This window comes from Oncorhynchus mykiss, chromosome 2 (genome assembly GCF_057628025.1).
Source record: "Oncorhynchus mykiss isolate SJ-2025 chromosome 2, ASM5762802v1, whole genome shotgun sequence".
Lineage (NCBI taxonomy): Eukaryota > Metazoa > Chordata > Actinopteri > Salmoniformes > Salmonidae > Oncorhynchus > Oncorhynchus mykiss.
The window spans coordinates 77,032,572-77,060,009 of record NC_143023.1 but is presented as its reverse complement, the minus strand read 5'-3'; the positions used below and the strand labels follow the sequence as shown (position 1 = coordinate 77,060,009).

The 27,438-nt window shown below is 44.8% G+C and overlaps 1 protein-coding gene across 5 annotated transcripts in view; it reads right to left on the bottom strand.

Annotated features, from left to right (window-relative positions):
- The window catches only part of LOC110502025 (SH3 and multiple ankyrin repeat domains protein 3), a 269,703-nt gene that overhangs the window by 60,813 nt on the left and 181,452 nt on the right, over nucleotides 1–27,438 (bottom strand). For all 5 annotated transcript variants that reach the window (XR_016488450.1, XM_090208339.1, XM_036955942.2 and 2 more), the window contains exon 13: nucleotides 16,349–16,462. Coding sequence is in view for 4 of the 5 variants with exons in the window: in XM_090208339.1 (XP_090064465.1) it covers nucleotides 16,349–16,462 (114 nt within the window). In the remaining variant the exon portion in view is untranslated. The remainder of the gene's footprint in view (nucleotides 1–16,348; nucleotides 16,463–27,438) is intronic.

Genomic DNA, 27,438 nt, shown 5'->3' with positions numbered 1-27,438 from the left:
AACCTAACCACTCTGTTATGCCCTGACCGTAGAGAGCGGTTTCTGTCTCCCTTTCCTCCAAACCTAACCACTCTGTCACGCCCTGACCGTAGAGAGCGTTTTCTGTCTCCCTTTCCTCCAAACCTAACCACTCTGTCACGTGCTGACCGTAGAGTGCGTTTTCTGTCTCCCTTTCCACCAACCCTAACCACTCTGTCACGCCCTGACCGTAGAGTGCGTTTTCTGTCTCCCTTTCCACCAACCCTAACCACTCTGTCACGCCCTGACCGTAGAGTGCGTTTTCTGTCTCCCTTTCCACCAACCCTAACCACTCTGTCACGCCCTGACCGTAGAGAGTGTTTTCTGTCTCCCTTTCCACCAAACCTAACCACTCTGTTATGCCCTGGCCGTAGAGAGTGTTTTCTGTCTCCCTTTCCACCAACCCTAACCACTCTGTCACGCCCTGACCGTAGAGAGTGTTTTCTGTCTCCCTTTCCACCAAACCTAACCACTCTGTTATGCCCTGGCCGTAGAGAGTGTTTTCTGTCTCCCTTTCCACCAACCCTAACCACTCTGTCACGCCCTGACCGTAGAGAGTGTTTTCTGTCTCCCTTTCCACCAAACCTAACCACTCTGTTATGCCCTGGCCGTAGAGAGTGTTTTCTGTCTCCCTTTCCACCAACCCTAACCACTCTGTCACGCCCTGACCGTAGAGAGTGTTTTCTGTCTCCCTTTCCACCAAACCTAACCACTCTGTTATGTCCTGGCCATAGAGAGTGTTTTCTGTCTCCTTTTCCACCAAACCTAACCACTCTGTTATGCCCTGACCGTAGAGAGTGTTTTCTGTCTCCCTTTCCACCAAACCTAACCACTCTGTTATGCCCTGGCCGTAGAGAGTGTTTTCTGTCTCCCTTTCCTCCAAACCTAACCACTCTGTTATGCCCTGGCCGTAGAGAGCGTTTTCTGTCTCCCTTTCCTCCAACCCTAACCACTCTGTCACGCCCTGACCGTAGAGAGCGTTTTCTGTCTCCCTTTCCTCCAAACCTAACCACTCTGTTATGCCCTGACCGTAGAGAGCGTTTTCTGTCTCCCTTTCCTCCAACCCTAACCACTCTGTCACGCCCTGACCGTAGAGAGCGTTTTCTGTCTCCTTTCCTCCAAACCTAACCACTCTGTCACGCCCTGACCGTAGAGAGCGTTTTCTGTCTCCCTTTCCTCCAACCCTAACCACTCTGTCACGCCTTGACCGTAGAGCGTTTTCTGTCTCCCTTTCCTCCAAACCTAACCACTCTGTCACGCCCTGACCGTAGAGAGCGTTTTCTGTCTCTATTTTTGGGTTGGTCAGGGTGTGATTTGGGTGGGCATTCTATGTTTTGTATTTCTTTGTTTTGGCCGGGTATGGTTCTCAATCAGGGACAGCTGTCTATCGTTGTCTCTGATTGGGAACCATCCTTAGGTAGCTTTTTTGTGAGGGTTTTGTGAGTAGTTATTTTCTGTTTAGTGTTTGCACCTTACGGGACTGTTTCGGTTTAATTTATTCTCTTGTAATTTTGTATTAGTGTTCAGTTCAATAAACAAACATGAACACTTACCACGCTGCGCTTTGGTCCGACTACTCTTCCGACTACGAAAGCCGTTACACACTCAGCCCGTACCCAGATGGTCATGTGCCATCACAATCTTCCCTCACTCTTTCACTACTCTCTCCTCTTCTATCTTATAATCTCTCCCTTCTGCTAAATCATTCTCCCTCATTTCTCATGATTCTGCTTCTTTGACCCTACACAGTAAAAAAGGGGGTGTAAAAATGACAGTGTTGACTTATTATAACCCCGGGTGAGTATTTTCAACATTATGAGGAGTCAAAGAGCTCTAGTATCAGAATTTAATCGGAGTGTAAAATTATGCAGTCATTGCAGTGTAAAAGCAATGTCACGTTTGTCGTATGGAGGAGACAAAGGCGCAGTGTGATATGAATACACGTTCTTTAATAAGACGAAGAACACTTAAACAAACTATACAAAATAACAAAACTAACGTGAAGCTATACTGTACTGGACACGCACAGGAAGCCTGGTACGTGGTGCCGGCACTGGTGGTACCGGGCTGGAGACACGCACCTCAGGGCGAGTGCAAGGAGCAGGAACATGGCGTACTGGACTACCGAGTCGCACTATATGCCTAGTGCCGGCACTGGAGGTACCGGGGTGGGGACTCGCACCTCAGGGCGAGTGAGAGGAGCAGGAACAGGGAGTACTGGAACCTGGAGGCGCACTGTAGGCCTGGTGCGTGATACCAGCACTGGTGGTACCGGGCTGAAGACACGCACCTCAGGGCGAGTGCGGGGAGGAGGAACAGGGCATACAGGGCTCTGGAGATGCACAGGAAGCCTGGTGCGTGGTGTTGGCACTGGGCTGGGGACACGCACCTCAGTGCGAGGAGCAGGCACAGGACGTACTGGGCTCTGGAGGCGTACTGGAGGTCTGGAGTGTAAAGCTGACACAACCCGTCCTGGCTGGATGCTCATTCTAGCCCGGCCAATGCGAGGAGCTGGAATATAGCGCACCGGGCTAAAAATGCGCACTGGAGACACCGTGCGCATCTCTGCATAACACGGTGCCTGACCAGTTACACGCTCCCCATGGTAAGTACGAGGAGTTGGCTCAGGTCTCCTACCTGACTTAGCCAATCTCCTCGTGTGCCACCCTTCAAAAAAATCTTGGGGCTGCCTCTCGGGCTTCCGTGCTAGCCGTGTACCCTTATATCTTCATCGTTCCTCCATTCTCCTGTATCCCTCCTCGCACTGTTCCAAAGAATCCCATGTAGGCTCTGGCATTCTTCCTGGACCGATCGACCACCTCTCAATCTCCTCCCAGGTTGTTACCCACTCGTCCTTCTCCAGGGTCCATTTCTCCATTAAGCGCTGTTCCTCCCATTCACGCTGCTTGGTCCTTATGGTGGGTTATTCTGTCTCGTTCATCGTATGGAGGAGACCAAGGTGCAGCGTGATATGAATACATTCTTCTTTAATAAGACGAAGAACACTTAAACAAACTATACAAAATAACAAAACGAACGTATATTATAAATGTGCATACACAGGCAACTAGACATAGACAATAACCCACGAAATACCCAAAGAATATGGCTGCCTAAATATGGTTCCCAATCAGAGACAACGATAAACAGCTGCCTCTAATTGAGAACCAATCTAGGCAACCATAGACATACATAAACACCTAGAAAGTAAACGATGATAGATTTGCCTGCCTCACTAACGACGCCTATTCCCTGCCTGTACTTTAGCCTATCGGATTTCCTGTTATCAAACTATTGCCTGATCTCCCAGAATACTTTACTAGCCTTTTCCCTGCATGTACTCTTGCCTTTTTGGACCCCCTGTGTATGACCTGCCTGCCCCTGGACCCAGCTACCTGCCTCCTCCTGTGTATGACCTTCTGCCTGCCCCTGGACCCAGCTACCTGCCTCCTCCTGTGTTCCTTTGGAATAAACACCCGCTGCGCCCTGCGCTTGAAACCAGCTCTCTGTCTCCCCTCGTGTTCATTACAAGAGTAACTTTAACACTATGTAGACTGGGACCAAATGTTATCTGAAACAGTTGTAACGCCTGTCGTCGGGAGGGTTGGACCAAAGTGTAGCTTTTTTATTATCAAAAAACACTCAAACAAAGAAATAGACAACATAGAATGCCCACCCCAAATCCCACCCTGACCTAACCAAATAGAGAAATAAAACTGCTCTCTAAGGTCAGGGCGTGATAACAGTGTTGAATTCAATTCTATAGGAGTTAAATGAACACTTATATTTACTGTGTATTCTCCTCCCTTTCTGCATCATGATTTTTTTTATTTAATCTTTATTTAACTAGGCAAATCAGTTAAGAACAAATACTTATTTACAATGACAGCCTAGGAAAAGTGGGTTAACTGCCTTGTTCATGGGGCAGAATGACAGATTCTTACCTTGTCAGCTCGGGGATTTGATCAAGGAACCTTTCTGTTACTGGCCCGAAATCTAACCACTAGGCTACCTGCCGCCCCGGCACTTGCACTGTCCCCTTTCCTCCCGGCCGGCTCGGCCCTCTCCTCCTGCTCCGTGGCTGTGTGACTCATTGCGAGCTTACAGAACAGGGTTGCGGGCAGTTGAGCAAAAACTGACAAACAAAACTCCCGGAGGACCTATCATCATTTAACTCTTTCCTCTCTACCTTCTCTTCCTCTGTATCCATTGCTAAAGCCACTTTCTTTCATTCTAAATGTCAAGCTTTAAACCATTTTTCACCTTCTCCTCCCTCCTTAATCATCCACCCCCTCCCTCCCTGCAGACAACTTTTTCAACCACTTTGAAAAGAAGGTTGACGACATCCCCTCCTCATTCACTCAGCCTATTGAGTCCACTGGTCCTACTCACACAGAACTAACCTAAGCCTTTACCTCTTTCTCCCCTCTCTCTCCAGATGAAATCCTGCGACTGTGAGGTCCGGCCACTCGACAACCTGTCCGCTCAAACCCCATCCCCTCCTCCCTTCTCCAGACCATCTCTGGAGACCTTCTCTCATTCCTCACTTCCCTCATCAACTCATCCCTGACCACTGGCTATGTCCCTGTTGACTTAAAAATGGCCAGAGTGGCTCACCTTCTCACGAAACCAACATTCGACCGTATCACTTGAGCGTACTGTCTCTGACCAACTTTCTCACTCTCTCTCCAAACGATCTTCCTGACTCTAACCAGTCAGGCTTCAAGATGGGTCACTCCACCGAGACTGCTCTCCTCTGTGTCATGGAGGCTCTCGGCACTGCCAAGGCTGACTCTCTCTCCTCTGTTCTCATCCTCCTAAATCTGTCAGCTGCCTTGAACAACATAAACCATCAGGTCCTCCTCTCCACCCTCTCAGGCTGGGCATCTCAAGCTCTGCACACTCTTGGATTGCATCCTACCTGTTAGGTCGCTCATACCAGGTGATATGGAGAGGATCTGTGACTGCCCCACATACTCTCACTACTGGTGTCCCACAGGGCTTGGTTCTAGGCCCTATTCTCTCTATACACAAGTCAATTTACTTTGTTATAACTTCACATGGTATTTCCTGTCATTGCTATGCAGATGACACTCAATTACTTTTCTCTTTCCCCCCCTTCTTTGCGTTCCTGGTAGATATCTCAGCTTGGATGTCAGCTCACCACCACAAGCTCAACCTTGACAAGAAGGAGCTTGTATTCCTCCCGGGCAAGCCATGTCCACTCCAAGACCTCTCCATCATGGTTGACAACCCCACGGTGTCCGCCTCCCAGAGTGCAAAGAACCTTGAGCCTGGACAACACCCTGTTGTTGTCTGCAAACATCAGTGACTCGCTCCTGCAGGTTCAAGCTTTACAACATCTGTAGAGTACGATCCTACCTCACACAGGAAGCAGCGCAGGTCCTAATCCAGGCACTTGTCATCTCCCATCTGGACTACTGCAACTCGTTGTTGGCTGGGCTCCCCACTTGTGTCATCAAACCCCTGCAACTTATCCAGAACAATGCAGCGTGCCTGGTATTCAATCCCCCTAAGTTTCCCCCTGTCCTACGGACACTCCACTGGCATCCAGTCAAAGCTTGCATCCACAACAAGAACATGGTGCTTACCTACGGAACAGGAAGAGGAACTGCCCCTCCCTACCTTCAGGCTATGCTCAAATCCTACACCCCAACCGAGTACTCTGTTCTGCCAACTCTGGTCTCTTGGACCTCCCACCTCCCGCTAAGCCTCGTCAATGTTATTTTCTGTCCTGGCACCCCAATGGTGGAACCAGCTAGGACAGCAGAGTCCCTGTCCATCTTCCGAAAACATCTGAAACCTTACCTCTTCAAAGATGATCTTAAATAACCCCACAGCACCCCCCCCCCCCCCCCCCTCTATTTGGTGAACTAACATTCGTACTTGACTTTTTTCCCCCTTGCTAGCTCTGACTTTCCTGATAGCTACTTAAAACATGTAATTACGACTGAGATATGTGGTTGTCCCACCTAGCTGAATGAATGTACTAACTGTAAGTCACTCTGAATAATACTCTAAATAACTCTAATGTAAATGTTAAATACATCACTCATTGTTGAGTTAATGAATTCGATCAATATCCTTTTCTTTCTCACTCTCATTCGCTCCCTCCTTCTCCCCTTCTCCTTCCCTTCCCTTCATCCCTCTGTCCTCTCCCCCTTCCTTCTCTCCAATAATCTCTTTCTCCCTTTTTTTAATCTCTCTCCTACCTGCAGTAAATGATAAAATGTCATCCCCAGATTAATGTCCCCTTGGCGATGTGGTTGTGCGCAGGTGTGTCTGTGTGTGTGTGTGTGTGTCTGCGTGTGCATGTGTGTGTGTGTGAGAGAGAGAGAGAGGTGTCACAATAAATAACAACAGATTCACTGATGGCCTGACCCTAGCCTTAACGCTACCCCTATCCATCCCCCTATCTCTCTCCCTCTCTCTATCTCTCTCTCTCTGACCCTGACTAAAATCTTATCACCAAATCAACACAGAGAGGTGGAAAGGGAGAGAATGGGAGGAGAGAGAAAAAGAGAGAGAAAGAGACAGAGAGGGAAAGAGAGACAAAGACAGTTGGATAGATTAAGGGGGATGAGACAGTGAGAGTCACGACACAGGGTGATGTATAAGAGACCCTGCAGCACACAGTCAGTTACTCACAAACCCACACTCTGATTTCAATACAACTACACAACTACACACTCACACTCATGCATACATGGGTAAAACACATGGATAAAACATTATGTGCACACACACACACAGACAAAATCACACGCACGCACGCACACACACACACAGACACAGGGAGCAGTGTTGTTTAGGTTAGTTAATTGTAGACAGGGCTGTCTTTCCTGCTTCACTGAGCTGAGCTGAGACATATTGCCATGACTGTCAGTGATGCCTCAATGCTTACCAGATAAACAAGTGTGTGTTTTTCTGAGTGTGTGCATGCTTGTGTCTACATGTGTGAATGTGTGTGCCTGAGTTTGTGTGCGATTGTCTTTCTGTGTGTGTGTCCTCTAGTCCTCTATCTATTATTTCATGACCGTTGAAGTATCCTAGGATACATCAAATTCCTGCAAAAACAACTATCTATTATCTATTTAGCTAGACGTATTTATTGCACCAAAATCATTTGCTGAGTTAATATTAAACAATCTAAAAAAATATATAACGTTTCTGTACTTCAATACCCAGTGGAAAGGGGTGAAGGACATGGAATGAGAAGCAGAAGTGGAGGGAGGGAGGGAAATTAAGAGAGAGGAGGGGGAAGAGACAAATAGAGGAGAGAGAGAGATAAGGGGGAGGGAAACAGAGGGAAGAGGGGTAAGTGACAAATAGAGGAAAGAGAGAGAGAGAGAGATAAGGGAGGAGAGAAATACAAAGAGAGGAGGGGTAAGAGACAAGTAGAGAAGAGAGAGGGAGATGAGGGAGGGAGAGGGGGAAACAGCAAGAGAGGAGAGGGAATAAGGAAAGACAGGAAGGAGAGTGGAGAAAAAGAAAGAGTTGCCTCATTAATTTCTTCTCTTCTGTCCTTTCTCCCTTATTCTTCTCCTTCACTATCTCACTCCCTCCTGTGTTTAGACACCTCCATTTTCTCAGCTACTCTCTCCTCACCCCTCCTCACCTCCTTATCCCATAAAGTGAAAAAAAATCACATTCAAGAAAACATTAAAAATGAAGATTGACGATATGACTGGATAGATACTGACCCCTGAATGACATGACCAAAAGTATGTGGACGTGTGCTCATCGAACTCATTCCAAAATCATGGGCATTAATATGGAGTCGGTCTCCCCTTTGCTGCTATAACAGCCTCCAATCTTCTGGGAAGGTTTTCTATTAGATGTTGGAACATGGCTGCGGGGACTCACTTCCATTCAACCACACCAGCATTAGTGAGGTCGGGCACTGATGTTGGGTGATTAGGCCTGGCTCATAGTTGGCGTTCCAATTCATCCCAAAGGTGTCCGATGGAAGTTGAGGTCAGGGCTCTGTGCAGGCCAGTCAAGTACCTCCGCAACGATCTCGACAAACCATTTCTGTATGTATCTCGCTTTGTACACAGGGGCATTGTCATTCTGAACAGGAAAGGTATTCCCCAAACTGTTGCCGCAAAGTTGGAAGCACAGAATCATCTAGAATGTCATTGCATGTTGTAGCATTAAGTTTTCACTTCACTGGAAATAAGGGGCCAAGCCCGAACCATGAAAAACAGCCCGAGACCATTATTCCTCTTCCACCAAACTTTACAGTTGGCACTATGCATTGGGGCAGGCAGCTTTCTCATGGAATCTGCCAAACCAAGATTCTTCTGTCGGACTGCCAGATAGTGGAGTGTGATTCATCACTCCAGAGAACACGTTTCCACTGCTCCAAAGTTCAATGGCAGCAAGCTGACGCTTGGCATTGTGCATGGTGATCATAGGCTTGTGTGCGGCTGCTCGGCCATGGAAACCCATTTCATGAAGATCCCTACGAACAATTATTTTGCTGACGTTGCTTCCAGAGGCAGTTTGGAACTCAGTAGTGAGTGTTGCAACTGAGGATAGACAATTTTTATGCGCTACATGCTTCAGCACTCGGAGATCCCGTTCTGAGCCGTTGTTGCTCCTAGACGTTTCCACTTCACAATAACAGCACTTACAGTTGACCGGGGCAGCTCTAGCAGGACAGAAATTTGACAAACTGACTTGTTGGAAAGGTGGCATCTTATGACGATACCACACTGAAAGTCACTGAGCTCTTCAGTAAGGCCATTTTACTGCCAATGTTTGATAAAATCAAATCCAATTTGATTGGTCACCTACACATGGTTAGCAGATGTTAATGCGAGTGTAGCGAAATGCTTGTGCTTCTAGTTCCGACAGTGCAGTAATATCTAACAAATAATCTAACAATTCCCCAACAACTACCTACAGTTGAAGTTGGAAGTTTACATACACCTTAGCCAAATACATTTAAACTCAGTTTTTCAAAATTCCTGACATTTAACCCTAGTGAAAATTCCTTTGGTCAGTCAGGATCACCACTTTATTTTAAGAACGTGAAACGTGAAATGTCAGAATAAGAGTAGAGAGAATGATTTATTTCAGCTTTGATTTCTTCCATCACATTCCCAGTGGGTCAGAAGTTTACATACACTCAGTTAGTATTTGGTAGCATTGTCTTTAAATTGTTTAACTTGGGCAAATGTTTCGGGTAGCCTTCCACAAGCTTCCGACAATAGGTTGGGTGAATTTTGGCCAATTCCTCTTGAATGGAGAGCTGGTGCAACTGAGTCAGGTTTGTAGGCTTCCTTGCTTTCACACACTTTTTGCGTTCTGCCCACAAATTTTCTATAGGATTGAGGTCAGGGCTTTGTGATGGCCACTCCTATACCTTGACTTTGTTGTCCTTAAGCAATTTTGACACAACTTTGGAAGTATGCTTGGGGTCATTTTCCATTTGGAAGACCCATTTGCGACCAAGCTTTAATTTCCTGACTGATGTCTTGAGATGTTGCTTCAATATATCCACATAATTTTCCTACCTACATGATGCCATCTATTTTGTGAAGTGCACCTGTCCCTCCTGCAGCAAACCACCCCCACAACATGATGCTGCCACCCCCGTGCTTCACTGTTGGGATGGTGTTCTTCGGCTTGCAAACATCCCCTTTTTTTCTCCAAACATAACAATGGTCATTATGGCCAAACAGTTCTATTTTTGTTTCATCAGACCAGAGGACACTTCTCCAAAAAGTACGATGTGCAGTTGCAAACCGTAGTCTGGCTTTTTTATGGCGGTTTTGGACCAGTGGCTTCTTTCTTGCTGAGCGGCCTTTCAGGTTATGTTGACATAGGACTCATTTTACTGTGGATATTGATACTTTTGTACCTGTTTCCTCCAGCATCTTCACACGGTCCTTTGCTGTTGTTCTGGGATTGATTTGCACTTTTCGCAAAAATGTACGTTCATCTCTAGGAGACAGCACACAATGATGTCAAGCAAAGAGGCACTAAGTTTGAATGTAGGCCTTGAAATAAATCCACAGGTACACCTCCAATTGACTCAAATGAAGTCAATTAGCCCACCAGAAGCTTCTAAAGCCATGACATTTTCTGGAATTTTCCAAGCATTTTCCAAGAATTTTCCAAGGCACAGTCAACTTAGTGTATGTGAACTTCTGAGCCATTGGAATTGTGATACAGTTAATTATAAATTAAATAATCTGTCTGTTAACAATTGTTGGAAAAATTACTTGTGTCATGCACAAAGTAGATGTCCTAACTGACTTGACAAAACTATAGTTCGTTAACAAGAAATTTGTGGAGTGGTTGAAAAACGAGTTTTAATGACTTTAATGACTTTAATGAATTTCAGCTGTAATGCACACAAATCTAAAGGGCTGAATGAGAATATGTACATGTAAATAAATGGATGGGCTAGCGGCATAGGCAAGGTACAATAGATAGTATAAAATACAGTACATACTGTACATATGACATGAGTAATGTAAGATATGTAAACATTATTAAAGTGCCATTATTTATAGTTTATTGTGATCCATTTATAAAAGTGTCCAGTGATTGTTGTCTCAATGTATGCAGCAGCTTCTCTGAGTTAGTGATGGCCTTGAGATAGAAGCTGTTTTTCAGTCTCTCGACCCCAGCTTTACTGACTTCACCGGATGGTGGCAGTGTGAACAGGCAGTGGCTCAGGTGGTTGTTGTCCTTGATAATCTTTTTGGCCTTCCTGTGACATCGGATGCTGTAGGTGTCATGGAGGGCAGGTAGTTTGCCCAGACTGCACCATCCACTGGAGAGCCTTGTGGTTGAAGGCAGTGCAGTTGCCGTACCAGGCTGTGATACAGCCCGACAGAATGCTCCCGATTGTGCATCTGCTGCAGCGCCTTCCTCACCACACACTGTGTGGGTGGACCATTTCAGTTTGTATGTGATGTGTATGCCTAGGAACTTAAAACTGTTCACCTTCTCCATTGCTGTCCCTTCGATGTGGATAGGGGGGTGCTCCCTCTGCTGTTTCTTGAAGTCCACGATCATCTCCTTTATTTTGTTGATGCTGAGTGAGAGGTTATTTTCCTCACACCACACTCCCAGGGCCCTCACCTCCTTCCTGGAGGCTGTCTCGTCATTGTTGGTAATCAAGCCCACTACTGTAGTGTCATCTGCAAACTAGATGATTGAGTTAGAGGCGTGCATGGCCAGGCAGTCGTGGGTGAACAAGGAGTACAGGAGGGGGATGAGCACACATCCTTGTGGGGTCCCAGTGTTGTGGGTCACTGAAGTGGAGATGTTGTTTCCTACTTACACCACCTTTGGGGCGGCCCGTCAGAAAGTCCAGGACCCAATTGTATAGGGCGGGGTTGAGACCCAGGACCTCCAGCTTGATGATGAGCTTGGAGGAAACTATGGTGTTGAATGCTGAGCTGTAGTCAATGAATAGCATTCTTACGTATGTATTCCTCTTGTCCAGATGGGATAGGGCAGTGTTCAGTGTGATGGCGATTGCATCGTCTTTGGACCTGTTGGGGCTGTATGCAAATTAAAGTGGGTTTAGGGTGATTGGTAAGGTGGAGGTAATATGATCCTTGACTAGTCTCTCAAAGCACTTCATGATGACAAAAGTGAGTGCTCTGGGGCGGTAGTCATTTAGTTCAGTTATCTTTGCCTTCGTGGGTACAGGAACAATGGTGGCCATCTTGAAGCATGTGGTGACAGCAGACTGGGATAGGGAGCGTTTGAATATGTCTGTAAACACACCAGCCAGCTGGTCTGCGCATGTTCTGAGAACGCGGCTCGGGATGCAGCCTTGCGAGGGTTCACACGTTTAAATGTTTTACTCAAGTCGGACACGGAGAAGGAGAGGGGGGCGCAGTCCTTGTTAGAGTGCCGTGACGGTGGCACTGTATTATCCTCAAAGCGGGCAAAGAAGGTGTTTAGTATGTCTGGAAGTGTGACGTTGGTGTCCATGACGTGGCTGGTTTTCTTCTTGTAGTCCGTGATTTCCTATAGACCCTGCCACATACGTCTCGTGTCTGAGCCGTTGAATTGCGACTCCACTTTGTCCCTGTTCCGTAATTTCGCTTGTTTGATTGCCGTGCAGAGGGACTAACTACAGAGTTTATATTCAGCCATATTCCCAGACCTCTTTCCATGGTTAAATGCGGTGGTTTGTGCTTTCCGTTTGGCGCGAATGCCGCCATCCATACACAGTTTCTGGTTACGGTAGGTTTTAATAGTCACAGTGGGTACAACATCTCCAATGCACTTCCTTATAAACTCACTCACCGAGTCTTGAAGCGTGGATTCCGATTGGTCAGACCAGCGTTGAATGGTTCTAGTCACTGTTATATCCTGTTTGAGTTTCTGCCTATAAGACGCTAGGAGCAAGATGGCGCTGTAGTTGGATTTGCCAAAGGGAGGGCGGGGGAGGGCTTTGTATGCATTGCGGAAGTTAGAGTAGCAGTGATCGAGTGTATTACCCCCCCGAGTACTGCAATCAATATTCTAAAATAATTTAGGTAGCCTTGTTCTCAATTTTGCTTTGTGAAAATCCCCAGCTACAATAAATGCAGCCTCAGGATATATGGTTTCCAGTTTACATAGAGTCCAGTGAAGTACCTTGAGGACCGTTGTGGTGTCTGCTTGAGGGGAAATGTATACAGTTGTGATGATAACTGACGAGAATTCTCTTTGGAGATAATATGGCCGGCATTTGATTGTAAGGAATTCTAGGTCAGGTGAGCATAAGGACTTGAGTTCCTGTATGTTGTTATGATTACACCATGAGTCGTTAATCATGAAGCATACACCCCTGCCCTTCCTCTTCCCAGAGAGGTGTTTATCTCTGTCAGCTTAATGCATGGAGAAGACCAGTGGCTGAACCGATTCCAACAACATATCCCGAGAGAGCCATGTTTCCGTGAAACAGGGAATGTTACAATCTCTGATGTCTTTCTGGAAGGCAACCCTTGCTTGAAATTAATCTACCTTGTTGTCACGAGACTGGACATTGGTGAGTAGTATACTCTGGAGCGATGGGCGATGAGCACGTCCAAGGAGCCTGCCCAGTTGGCTGTTCTGTCGGCCCCTTCTGCGGTGCCGTCGTTTTGGGTCGGCTTCTGGGATTAGATCCATTGTCCTGGGTGATGGTCCAAACAGAGGATCCGCTTCGGGAAAGTCGGATTCCTGGTCGTAATGTTGGTAAGTTGACGTTGCTCTTATATCCAATAGTTCTTCCCGGCTGTATGTAATAAGACTTAAGATTTCCTGGGGAAACAGTGTAAGAAATAATACATAAATAAAACAAATACTGCATAGTTTCCTAAGAACGCGAAGCGAGTCGACCATCTCTGTCAGCGTCATTGTGCCAAAAAATGATGGCGATTGCATGGCTGTGCTGTCGATTTATACACCTGTCAGTACCAAATCCACTCATTTGAAGGGGTGTCCAGATACTTTTGTAGATACAGTTTATTCAGAAAGTTTTCAGATTAAATAGAAATATCACATTTACATAAGTATTCAGACCCAAATGTGAACCTTTGCCCCAGTCTGAAACAGGTTTTCATCAAGGATCTCTCTGTAATTTTCTCCATTCATTTTTCCCTTGTCCTGACTAGTCTCCCAGTCCCTGCCTCTGAAAAACATCCTCATAGCAAGATGCTGCCACCACCATGCTTCACCGTAGAAATAATATTGGCCAGGTGATGAGCGGTACCTGGTTTCCTCCAGAAGTGATGCTTGGAGTTCAGTCTAGGTTTCATCAGACCAGAAAATCTTTAGGTGCCTTTTGGCAAACTCCATGTGCCTCTTACTGAGGAGTGACTTCAGTCTGGCCCCTCTACCATAAAGGCCTGATGAACCTTCTGAAAGGTTCTCTCATCTCAACAGAGGAACTTTGAAGCTCCGTCATCTCCCTGACCAAGGCCCTTCTCCCCCGATTGCTCATTTTGGCCGGGCGGCCATGGCTTGGTTTTTGCTATGACATGCACTATCAACTGTGAGACCTTTCAAAATCATCTCCAATCAATTTACCACAGGTGGACTCCAAAAAAGTTGTAGAAACATATGAAGGATCATCAATGGAAACCGGATGCACCTTAGCTCAATTTCAAGTCTCATAGCAAAGGGTCTGAATAGTTTTTAAACTTTTTTAATACATACAAAATATAAAAAACCTGTTTTCACTTTGTCATTATGGGGTATTGTGTGTAGATTGATGAGGGCAAAAAAAATATTTAATACATTTTAGAATAAGGCTGTAATGTAACAAAATGTGGAAAAATTGAAGGTGTCTGATTACTTTCCGATAATCAATGTATAGTGTATGTATTGACTGTTACTCTAAACATGCAGAGATAGAGAGTACATTAATGAATGCAACATATACAAGTAACTGCCAAAATAAAGGAAACACCAACATAAGGGCCACCATGAGCTAGGACAGCTTCAATGCACCTTGGCATAAATTCTACTTTTCTCTGGAACTCTATTGGAGCGATGTGACAACATTATTCCACGAGAAATTCCATCATTTGTTGATGGTGGTGGAAATCGCTAACACAGGCGCCGCTACAGAATCTCCCATAAGTGTTCAATTGGGTTGAGACCTGGTGACTAAGACTTAAGTGTTTCCATTATTTTGGCAGGTGTATGTTTTCCCCTATGTCTTTTTATGTGCTCTTTTTAACTTCTTTCTGAGTGAGACACCTCCTCAACAGAGTACGTGAGAGTAGATCATGTGTTTGTGGGCATCTTCAGGTGTGTGTGTGTGTGTGTGTGTGTGTGTGTGTGTGTGTGTGTGAATGTGCGTGAACGCTTTTTTTTTTGTGTGTCCGCAGTCAGGGTATAAACATTAGAGGTCAGCATACATAATATTGTACATACAGGGCTGAGTCAGCACTGTGGACAGCACCTATAGTTCCACCAGCCTGTTCAGCACTGTGGACAGCACCTATAGCTCCACCAGCCTGTTCAGCACAGTGGACAGCACCTATAGTTTTGTCACCAAAGCCCCATATACTACCCACCATTGCGACCTGTACGCTCTCGTTGGCTGGCCCTCGCTTCATACTCGTCGCCAAACCCACTGGCTCCATGTCATCTACAAGACCCTGCTAGGTAAAGTCCCCCCTTATCTCAGCTCGCTGGTCACCATTGCATCTCCCACCTGTAGCACACGCTCCAGCAGGTATATCTCTCTAGTCACCCCCAAAACCAATTCTTTCTTTGGCCGCCTCTCCTTCCAGTTCTCTGCTGCCAATGACTGGAACGAACTACAAAAATCTCTAAAACTGGAAACACTTATCTCCCTCACTAGCTTTAAGCACCAACTGTCAGAGCAGCTCACAGATTACTGCACCTGTACATAGCCCACCTATAATTTAGCCCAAACAACTACCTCTTTCCCTACTGTATTTTATTTATTTATTTATTTTGCTCCTTTGCACCCCCATTATTTTTATTTCTACTTTGCACATTCTCCCATTGCAAATCTACCATTCCAGTGTTTTACTTGCTATATTGTATCTACTTTGCCACCATGGCCTTTTTGCCTTTACCTCCCTTATCTCACCTCATTTGCTCACATCGTATATAGACTTGTTTATACTGTATTATTGACTGTATGTTTGTTTTACTCCTTGTGTAACTGTGTCGTTGTATGTGTCGAACTGCTTTGCTTTATCTTGGCCAGGTTGCAATTGTAAATGAGAACTTGTTCTCAACTTGCCTACCTGGTTAAATAAAGGTGAAATAAATAAAAAAATAAAATAGTTCCACCAGCCTGTTCAGCACCGTGGACAGCACCTATAGTTCCACCAGCCTGTTCAGTACCGTGGACAGCACCTATAGTGCCACCAGCCTGTTCAGCACCGTGGACAGCACCTATAGTTCTTCCAGCCTGTTCAGCACCGTGGACAACAGCTATAGATCAACCAGCCTGTTCAGCACCGTGACCAAACACCCATAGTTCCACCAGCCTGTTCAGCATCGTGGACGGCACCTATAGTTCTTCCAGCCTGTTCAGCACCGTGGACAACAGCTATAGATCAACCAGCCTGTTCAGCACCGTGACCAAACACCCATAGTTCCACCAGCCTGTTCAGCATCGTGGACGGCAGTAAATAGTTCCACCCCCTGTTCAGCACCGTGGACAGCACCCATAGTTCCACCAGCCTGTTCAGCACTGTGGACAGCACCCATAGTTCCACCACCCTGTGGACAGGGCTAGGTAACCCAAGTAAGTTCACCCAGTGAATAGTGAGAGTGTATGTTGTGTATGCCCGTGTGTGTGTTCTCCAGTCCTTACCTAGCCGAGGGTCATACTGTCTCATCTGAACCTCTTCCACACAGTCGGCAGGGAACCAGCCTGTTCTCCCCTTGACCGTGCCCTCCCAGAAACCTCCTTCTCCTATACTCAACACTGACACAGGGGGAGAGAGAGAGAGAGACAGACAGAGAGAGACAGAAGGAGAGAGAGACAGAGAGAGAGGGAGAGAGAGAGAGGGAGAGAGAGAGAGAGAGAGAGAGAGAGAGAGAGAGAGAGAGAGAGAGAGAGAGAACAAAAAAAATAGTTAACTACAGCAAATTGCAGGTTAACAGATGAGTCTCCACTGTGGCTGAAAGGGAAGTCGATGTAACAGAATGTTGAGTGGAGTCAATAATCACACAGTTCTTGTATCCTTTGTGGATAAAGTGGAGACAATTGAATGTTTTTATTTAAATATTAACCTTTATTTAACCAGGAAGTCCCATTGATGTCAGAAGGCCTCATTACCAAGGAATACCTGACATTTTATTTCCTCAAAATAACAGACACATACCCACCAATGGCAATCACGAAGTAGCTAGCCATCAGATATTGCATTAGAAGGGGATGTGTGTGCTCTTAGTCAAGGCTAAGAACTTGTGTGTGTGTGTGTGTGCGTGTGTTCATGTGAGACTTGCTGTGGTAATTAGAGATGAATGTATGGTTGATATTGATCTTCGCTGCAGGACTGAGACAAGCGCTCATTTCCACTAAGCTCATCCATTATCCCAACACACACACACATTACCCCTAGCACACACAGGCTAACAAGAAGGCTAAAGAGCTGGACACACATATATTTTGTCACACACACACACACACACATTACCCCTAGCACACACAGGCTAACAAGAAGGCTAAATAGCTGAACACGCATATATTCCAGCACACACACATACACACACACAAGAAAACACACACACACAAACACACACCAGAGAACACCAGCTGGAACTCTGGCTGTGCTTCACTGAGCCTCATCCTTCCATGGTTGCTAGGTTACAGCAAAGTCAGGTTGCAGCATGGGGCTGGTCTGGAGAATGTTAGAATGATGGGATGTTAACATGTTGGATTATTGGTATGTCAAAATGATTTTTCCTGAATAGGAGGATAAATTCGCAACAGTTGACTTCTTACATCACAGGACAGGTGACGTCACAATCATTTGGCAACTGCACTAGCACTTCACTAGCCTCCGAGTTCACATCTGCTACATTACCAATAGCAAATCAGCAAGGAACCAGACGCCCAGTCCAAGAACTCTGAGCACAGGCAGGGTTCACTATGATCGGGAAAAGCAGTTGCATCGACCCTTTCTGGTGGAGGAAACATGCTCTGATCCCTCTCTCTAATCATAGCTTAAACCTGCATCATTGTGAATCTCCTGTGTATACGCCCTCTCTACGCTAACTTGGCACGGAATCAGTACACAGCACTAAGCCATCAGCTTGCCTTCACTCCATTCAGAAACGTGTCAACAGTGAAAAGTGGTAGACCTTCAGGGAGCTGATTCCCCCCCTCTAATTCACCTTCTCCAGCTGAATACACCCTGTGCTAGCTGTAATCAAGGACCAGGAATCCAGCCTGCCAATTAGCAGACAGCCACTTTAAGCTCCTCAAAAACCCCACAGCATCGCGTCACCACTTAATCCTCTCTCTGATATCAACTCATATCCCACATCAACATTCATACTTCAAATTAAATGTTTCATCTGAGTCACTCCAAACTAACACCTCAAATCACATGAACATTGTATTCTATTCATGACAACTATGGTCCCCTATATTGATGAATGTTAACTATTGGGTATGTAAGAAAAGTGAAACTTTTTTTAAAAGTGTGCAGAAATATTAAGTATCATTTGGAGTCATGTTTTCTATTCCAACACAACATGAATGCATCATTTTTGAACCACCAACGTCTGATCAGGATGACATGCTGAACTACAGATTATTGAGGGTCAGGAAACAAATCCCACAGGTCTTTCTGATTGGTTCTGCTCCCCATAACCCAGTCACAAGACATGAGCCAACGATTTAACTGTCATGGATCCGTCCAGAACATTCATTACGCACACCTGGCCCCTATTCCCAGTGATTAGTAACTGTATAAGTGTGTTCTTGGTTTACCATAGTGCTGTCGATTATTGTTACAATGTCCGTTGGTGTGTGTGAGTACCTGTTCTATTGTTTTTTGGCATTCATCCCATTGTGGATTGTGCAGATGATTACGGGTCTCGTCCCATGTGTAAATCATTGTGCGCTTGTGTTATTTAATCGAGGTACTCCTCTTTTGTTTGGGTTTCAACCCTGTGTTTTGTATAGTGTTTTTTGGTCTTCGCCCCCGTGCCTTTCACACGACACGCTGTAATTTGGGAGTAATAAAAAAAAACTTTTACGCATTCCTGCGCCTGTCTCCTGAATCATTTATACCAACGTGACATTAACAGTGTGCTTCATGCGGCAGGCTCACCAATAAAACCGGAAAACAGTTCACATGAACACCATGCAACGACCCCTGACAGTGCCGCAAACACAACCCGACTGACCAAAGATGACCATGATCGATCACTCTGGAGAGAGTGAAAGAGAAGGGGGGGGGGGGGGGGGGGGGGTAAGAGTGAGTGACAGCAGATGAAATACACTTTATAAAAACCTCAAATAACCCTGGTCCCTTGAGACACACACAGAAAAAACAAACAGATACAGACACATACACACAGAACAAGGCCTGTTTTAAGTGTCACCCTTATACTCTCTTGTGGCGTGTGCCAAGGCCTGGTTGGCATGCCACATGACTACTGTCCGCGGGAAACAGATGTTGGCACTCAGTGGCCTTGAAACAGAGCTGTGTGTGTTTAGTGACTAAGCGGCACCAGAGTTTCTTTCACTACCCAGGATGCACTGGGGGAAAGGCCAGAGAGAGGGAAAGAGGGAGAAACATAGAGGGAAGAAAGTAGAGAGAGGGAGAAGATATTAAGGGAATATTTAGAGTTCAAGAGGAAGGCAAGGAGGAACATGGGGAGAAATAACAGTGAGAAAACGAGGGAAATAGGACATGGGGTTGATGGAGAGGAGAGAAGAAGCATAACCTGAAAATAATAACAGTAAGATGAGGGACTGAGTCAGTGACGGAGGTTAAAGCCAAACGCTCATGGTGTAATACAGTGTAAAGCTACACTAGCCAAACAGTTCACAATCAACACCTCAGCAGGACATAGATCAGCCAAACACTGGACAACAACTGCTACAGTACTACACCACCACAGGCTTCATATGGGTTAATAATCACCTCCACAGGTAAACAGCAGTGGGTGACAGAGGACAGATGATTACAACACAGGGTTTCAGTCACCTCATAGAACAATAACAAATGCTTTGGTGGTATAGTGCTTTAAACTTGGTTTCAAAACATTTCACTTAGTAAAGCGGCAGAAACTCAACTAATCTTGAATGTGTAGCAGGCAGCACAAGCAGGCAGCACAAGCAGGCAGCACAAGCCGTAGGAAACAGTCATAGCTGCAGCAACGGGTCATAGTTCCCATTATATTCTATGTGAAGAGTAAGTTATTCTGGACTGGGAACTCAACAGAGTCTTCACACCTCTGAGAGCCAGGGTGTTATGCAGTCATTCCACTGCAACAATAGCTGGACAACTATTGTTCCACACACCATTTTACTGTTGCTGACAAGGACAGGCCCAATGAAATACTAATAAAGTCATCATACACAGGGGATGGACAAAGAAAGAGGGAGGGAAAGAGAATGAAAGACAAAGAGGGATGGTGAGAGAGGTGAGAATGAAAGGGAGCTGGAGAGAGATACTGTACAAAAGGAGCAGAATAAACCTCATTAGAGCTTAAACTATGATTGGAAGGTTATGCATTTGACTGAGGTGTGTGTGTCTGTATGTATTTCTTTATATGTAGAGTATGTAAGTGCAGTAGTGTGTGTGTGTGTGTGTGTCTGTGTGTGTATGTGTGTGTGTGTGTGTATGTGTGTGTGTGTGTGTGTGTGTGTGTGTGTGTGTGTGTGTCTGTGTGTGTCTGTGTGTGTGTGTCTGTGTGTGTGTCTGTGTCTGTGTGTGTGTGTGTGTGTGTGTCAGTGTCCTGTCTGAGGTTGCCTGTGGTTGAGTGTCACGATGCCTGGTCCAGAAATAGCATCAGTGGCGATGCAGAGTTATTTATACTCCACACACATCCTGCCCTGCCTGCAAGCTCCACCGCATCCTCACCAAACGAGCGCGCGTGTGTGTGACGACCGACAGCTCATTTTAATTTCAGCCAAGCCTCGCGCTGCTGCTCAAAGCTGAGTCATTCACACACACATAAATATTCACTCTCCCACAGCACACACTAAACCATACTCTCTCTCTGTCTCTCTTGCACATTAACACACACACAGCAGTATACCGTGTATACCCCCTTGACTTAAAAAAAAAAAAATGACTTTACAATCTTATTCTAAACTTAAATGTTTTCCCCTCATCAATCTACACACAATACCCAATAATGACAAAGCAAAAACAGGTTTTTAGAAATGTTTGCCAGTGTATAAAAAAACAGAAATATCACATTTACATAAGTATTCAGACCCTTTACGCAGTACTTTGTTGATGCACTTTTGGCAGCGATTACAGCCTTGAGTCTTCTTGGGTATAATGATACAAGCGGAACCTGTATTTGGGGAGTTTCTCCCTTTCTTCTCTGCAGATCCTCTCAAGCTCTGTCAGGTTGCATGGGGAGCTTCGCTGAACAGCTATTTTCAGGTCTCTCCAGAGATGTTAGATTGAGTTCAAGTCCAGCCTCTGGCTGGGCCCCTAAAGGACATTCCACTCCTGCATTGTCTTGGCTGTGTGCTTAGGGTCGTTGTTCTGTTGGAAGGTGAACCTTCGCCCCAGTCTGAGGTGCTGAACGCTCTGGAGAAGGTTTTCATCAAGGTTCTCTCTGTACTTTGCTCTGTTCATCTTTCCCTTGATCCTGATTTGTCTCCCACAGAAAAACATCCCCACAGCATGATGCTGCCACCACCATGCTTCACTGGTTTTCTCCAGACGTGATGCTTGGCATTCAGGCCAAAGAGTTCCATCTTGGTTTCATCAGAACAGAAAATCTTGTTTCTCATGGTCTGAGAGTCCTTTAGGTGCCTTTTGGCAAACTCCAAGCGGGCTGTCATGTGCCTTTTACTGAGCCTGATTGGTGGAGTGCTGCAGAAATGGTTGTCCTTCTGGAAGGTTCTCCCATCGCCACAGAGGAACTCTGGAGCTCTATCAGAGTGACCATTGGGTTCTTGTTCACCTCCCTGACCAAGGCCCTTCTCCCGCATTTGCTCAGTTTAGCTTGGCGGCCAGCTCTAGGAGGAGTCTTGGTGATGAATGATGGAGGACACTGTGTTCTTGGAGACCTTCAATTTTGTAGACATCTTTTGGTACCCTTCCCCAGATCTGTGCCTCAACACAATCCTGTCTCAGAGCTCTATGGACAATTCCTTCAACCTCATGGCTTGGTTTTTTCTCTGACATGTACTGTCAACTGTGGGACCTTATAGGTTTGTGCCTTTCCAAATCTTGTCCAATCAATTGAATTTACCACAACTATTCAGCCCAGTATTAAAAGTTATATATAAATATATATATATATATACAGTGCCTTGCGAAAGTATTCGGCCCCCTTGAACTTTGCGACCTTTTGCCACATTTCAGGCTTCAAACATAAAGATATAAAACTGTATTTTTTTGTGAAGAATCAACAACAAGTGGGACACAATCATGAAGTGGAACGACATTTATTGGATATTTCTAACTTTTTTAACAAATCAAAAACTGAAAAATTGGGCGTGCAAAATTATTCAGCCCCCTTAAGTTAATACTTTGTAGCGCCACCTTTTGCTGTGATTACAGCTGTAAGTCGCTTGGGGTATGTCTCTATCAGTTTTGCACATTGAGAGACTGAAATGTTTTCCCATTCCTCCTTGCAAAACAGCTCGAGCTCAGTGAGGTTGGATGGAGAGCATTTGTGAAGAGCAATTTTCAGTTCTTTCCACAGATTCTCGATTGGATTCAGGTCTGAACCATTCCATTGTAGATTTTGCTTTATTTTTTGGATCATTGTCTTGTTGGAAGACAAATCTCCATCCCAGTCTCAGGTCTTTTGCAGACTCCATCAGGTTTTCTTCCAGAATGGTCCTGTATTTGGCTCCATCCATCTTCCCATCAATTTTAACCATCTTCCCTGTCCCTGCTGAAGAAAAGCAGGCCCAAACCATGATGCTGCCACCACCATGTTTGACAGTGGGGATGGTGTGTTGCTTTTACGCCAAACATAACGTTTTGCATTGTTGCCAAAAAGTTCAATTTTGGTTTCATCTGACCAGAGCACCTTCTTCCACATGTTTGGTGTGTCTCCCAGGTGGCTTGTGGCAAACTTTAAACAACACTTTTTATGAATATCTTTAAGAAATGGCTTTCTTCTTGCCACTCTTCCATAAAGGCCAGATTTGTGCAATATACGACTGATTGTTGTCCTATGGACAGAGTCTCCCACCTCAGCTGTAGATCTCTGCAGTTCATCCAGAGTGATCATGGGCCTCTTGGCTGCATCTCTGATCAGTCTTCTCCTTGTATGAGCTGAAAGCTTAGAGGGACGGCCAGGTCTTGGTAGATTTGCAGTGGTCTGATACTCCTTCCATTTCAATATTATCGCTTGCACAGTGCTCCTTGGGATATTTAAAGCTTGGGAAATATTTTTGTATCCAAATCCGGCTTTAAACTTCTTCACAATAGTATCTCGGACCTGCCTGGTGTGTCCCTTGTTCTTCATGATGCTCTCTGCGCTTTTAACGGACCTCTGAGACTATAACAGTGCAGGTGCATTTATACGGAGACTTGATTACACACAGGTGGATTGTATTTATCATCATTAGTCATTTAGGTCAACATTGGATCATTCAGAGATCCTCACTGAACTTCTGGAGAGAGTTTGCTGCACTGAAAGTAATGAATAATTTTGCACGCCCAATTTTTCAGTTTTTGATTTGTTAAAAAAGTTTGAAATATCCAATAAATGTAGTTCCACTTCATGATTGTGTCCCACTTGTTGTTGATTCTTCACAAAAAAATACAGTTTTATATCTTTATGTTTGAAGCCTGAAATGTTGCAAAAGGTCGCAAAGTTCGAAGGGGCCGAATACTTTCGCAAGGCACTGTATATATATATATATATATATATACACACACACACAGTGGGGCAAAAAAGTATTTAGTCAGCCACCAATTGTGCAAGTTCTCCCACTTAAAAAGATGAGAGAGGCCTGTAATTTTCATCATAGGTACACTTCAACTATGACAGACAAAATGAGAAAAAAAATCCAGAAAATCACATTGTAGGATTTTTTATGAATTTATTTGCAAATTATGGTGGAAAATAAGTATTTGGTCAATAACAAAAGTTTATCTCAATACTTTGTTATATACCCTTTGTTGGCAATGACAGAGGTCAAACGTATTCTGTAAGTCTCCACAAGGTTCACACACACTGTTGCTGGTATTTTGGTCCATTCCTCCTTGCAGATCTCCTCTAGAGCAGTGATGTTTTGGGGCCGTTGCTGGGCAACACGAACTTTCAACTCCCTCCAAAGATTTTCTATGGGGTTGAGATCTGGAGGCTGGCTAGGCCACTCCAGGACCTTGAAATGCTTCTTACGAAGCCACTCCTTCGTTGCCCGGGCAGTGTGTTTGGGATCATTGTCATGCTGAAAGACCCAGCCACGTTTCATCTTCAATGCCCTTGCTGATGGAAGGAGGTTTTCACTCTAAATATCACGATACATGGCCCCATTCATTCTTTCCTTTACACGGATCAGTCGTCCTGGTCCCTTTGCAGAAAAACAGCCACAAAGTATGATGTTTCCACCCCCATGCTTCACAGTAGGTATGGTGTTCTTTGGATGCAACTCAGCATTCTTTGTCCTCCAAACAGTTGAGTTTTTACCAAAAAGTTATATTTTGGTTTCATCTGACCATATGACATTCTCCCAATCTTCTTCTGGATCATCCAAATGCTCTCTAGCAAACTTCAGACGGGCCTGGACATGTACTGGCTTAAGCAGGGGGACACATCTGGCACTGCAGGATTTGAGTCCCTGGCGGCGTAGTGTGTTACTGATGGTAGGCTTTGTTACTTTGGTCCCAGCTCTCTGCAGGTTATTCACTAGGTCCCCCCGTGTGGTTCTGGGATTTTTGCTCACCGTTCTTGTGATCATTTTGACCCCACGGAGTGAGATCTTGCATGGAGCCCCAGATCGAGGGAGATTATCAGTTGTCTTCTATGTCTTCCATTCCTAATAATTGCTCCCACAGTTGATTTCTTCAAACCAAGCTGCTTACCTATTGCAGATTCAGTCTTCCCAGCCTGGTGCAGGTCTACAATTTTGTTTCTGGTGTCCTTTGACAGCTCTTTGGTCTTGGCCATAGTGGAGTTTGGAGTGTGACTGTTTGAGGTTGTGGACAGGTGTCTTTTATACTGATAACAAGTTCAAACAGGTGCCATTAATACAGGTAACGAGTGGAGGACAGAGGAGCCTCTTAAAGAAGAAGTTACAGGTCTGTGAGAGCCAGAAATCTTGCTTGTTTGTAGGTGACCAAATACTTATTTTCCACCATAATTTGCAAATAAATTCATTAAAAATCCTACAATGTGATTTTCTGGATTTTTTTCCCCATTTTATCTGTCATAGTTGAAGTGTACCTATGATGAAAATTACAGGCCTCTCTTATCTTTTTAAGTGGGAGAACTTGCACAATTGGTGGCTGACTAAGTACTTTTTTGCCCCACTGCATATACATATAAATGTCCTATAGCTCGACAGTGTAGAAGGTCCAGAAAGGTACAATAGCAGGCCACTTATATGTTGTATTTTGTAAGGATGTATCGGTGCCAAGATAGGCCCACCATTGGAAATTAGTGATGGGCTTCTTCTGACACTGAGATGCTCTCTCTCCTTTCCAACTCCCCGCCAGTTCTTAATGCTGCAACCTATTTACATTCACTCTCCTCCAATAGGCTATAAGTAAGAAAAATAAGTCAAAATAACTGTCCAACAAGCTATTGTAGTCTGGCTTTTCCTGGGACACAACATTTAAAAGGAATAGCCGAGGCAGCGGAGAGGCCAAAGGTGTAACTGTGATAACAGAACAATGAAGACAGACAGGCTTGAGATGTGTAGCCCAAGTTAGAAGTGTATGCATATTAATGATATAATTAGCTCAATATTAGTCTTAATACTGCAGTGAATATATCCAGTCAATTTAAACTGCAAAAATAAAAAAAGTTATCAGATAATGAAATCACAGGTAGCATACACTGTGCGCTCTCGAGGCTGCGCTCCCAGTCCCCAGGCACGCAGTTTGAAAAGCTACAGTATTGGATATTGGGCTCCCGAGTGGCATTGCGGTCTAAGGCACTCCTCAGTGCAAGAGGCGTCACTACAGTTCCTGGTTTGAATCCAGACTGAAAAGCATCTGGCTTGGAGTCCCCATAGGGGGGCGCACAATTGGCCCAGTGTTGTCCGGGTTTGCCTTACATTTGATATAATGACAGAAGTGAAATGGCATGTTCTGTTCGTCATCCCAATCACATGCACATGCTTTCACCGCCTATTACAAGCACAGTAATAACCTATGCAAAACCTATGAAACAACCTAAGTCACACATGGCTTGGTGGGGTGGCACAATGTAGGCTTAAGCTACCCTTCAAATGTAAGCCTACATATTAGGCCTGCACTAACTGTGGTAGTGTGTTGTGAACAGAAGAGAAGCGCAGGCAAAACCTTGGAAATTAAGATTACAAATACATTTTATGAGGAGCTTGTTGTTGGAGTACTTCTTGCAGACCGACACAAATAATTGGCACTGCTACATAGATAATCGTCGCTACATTACATAGACGTGTTGGCTACACTTACATGTACAACATATTACAATCATCTACTTTGTCACATATGCGTTATTTGACTCGAGAACCAACAGTGAAGCACTCTTTCCTCAAATAACAACTTTGCCGTGAAGGGGGTTTTGAACTCGCATCCACCAATTAGTGATAGCAGTAAGGGTAGCATCAATAACTTTATTTACAATGTAAACTTACATGTTGTTTAACTTGAATGCTGTGAAAGCACATGTCAAACGTTAAGGATGCATCAATGCAATATTGGCACACAACATTTTGTTATAGACCAACAAAACAAAAGTAAACCTTGAATTTGTAGGTTTAAAATATCCCTCTGGTGGGCAGGGTTTTTAAGAAATGCCATTGGTTGCTGGATATAAAGTCTAAGATCTTTGATATGAGAAAGAGAGAGAGAGAGAGAGAGAGAGAGAGAGAGAGAGAGAGAGAGAGAGAGAGAGAGAGAGAGAGAGAGACAATACTGACAGAGAATACAACACTAACGTACTCTATGTACCTTTCCACCACAGGGACATAGGAGACTATTTGCATAGTGAATACTGTATGCAGTACATACTGTACATGTAGTATAGCATACAGGTTGCACATTTAGCAGTACAATGCAGCATTTGGGAAACACACTGTGACATTACTATGGTTACAGTAAGAATACTAACACCCGATGTCCGCCATATGCATATGCAGAAATCATCAGTTCACCTACTCTGCGTCTCACAAAGACACGGTGGTGTTTGGATTTAGGATTTTTGGTTCCAAAGGACAGATTGCCACTGGTCTATGCTTCACAGAGTGCCAAGAGTGTACAGCTGTCATCAAGGCAAGGGGTAGCTCCTTTGAAGAATGTCAAATATAAAATATATTTTGATTTGTTTAACACTTTTTTGGTTACTACATGATTCCATATGTGTTATTTCATAGTTTTGTTGTCTTCACTACTATTCTACAATGTAGAAAATAGTAAAAATAATGAAAAACCCTTGAATGAGTAGGTGTGTCCAAACTTTTGACAGGTACAGTACGTTCAGTAATTGATCATGACAGAGAAAATATTACAGATACTGTATGCTATGTCTAGTGTGTCTGAGTACAGTCTGACTACAGTCTGTGTGGAACTGCTGTGGGTGGGT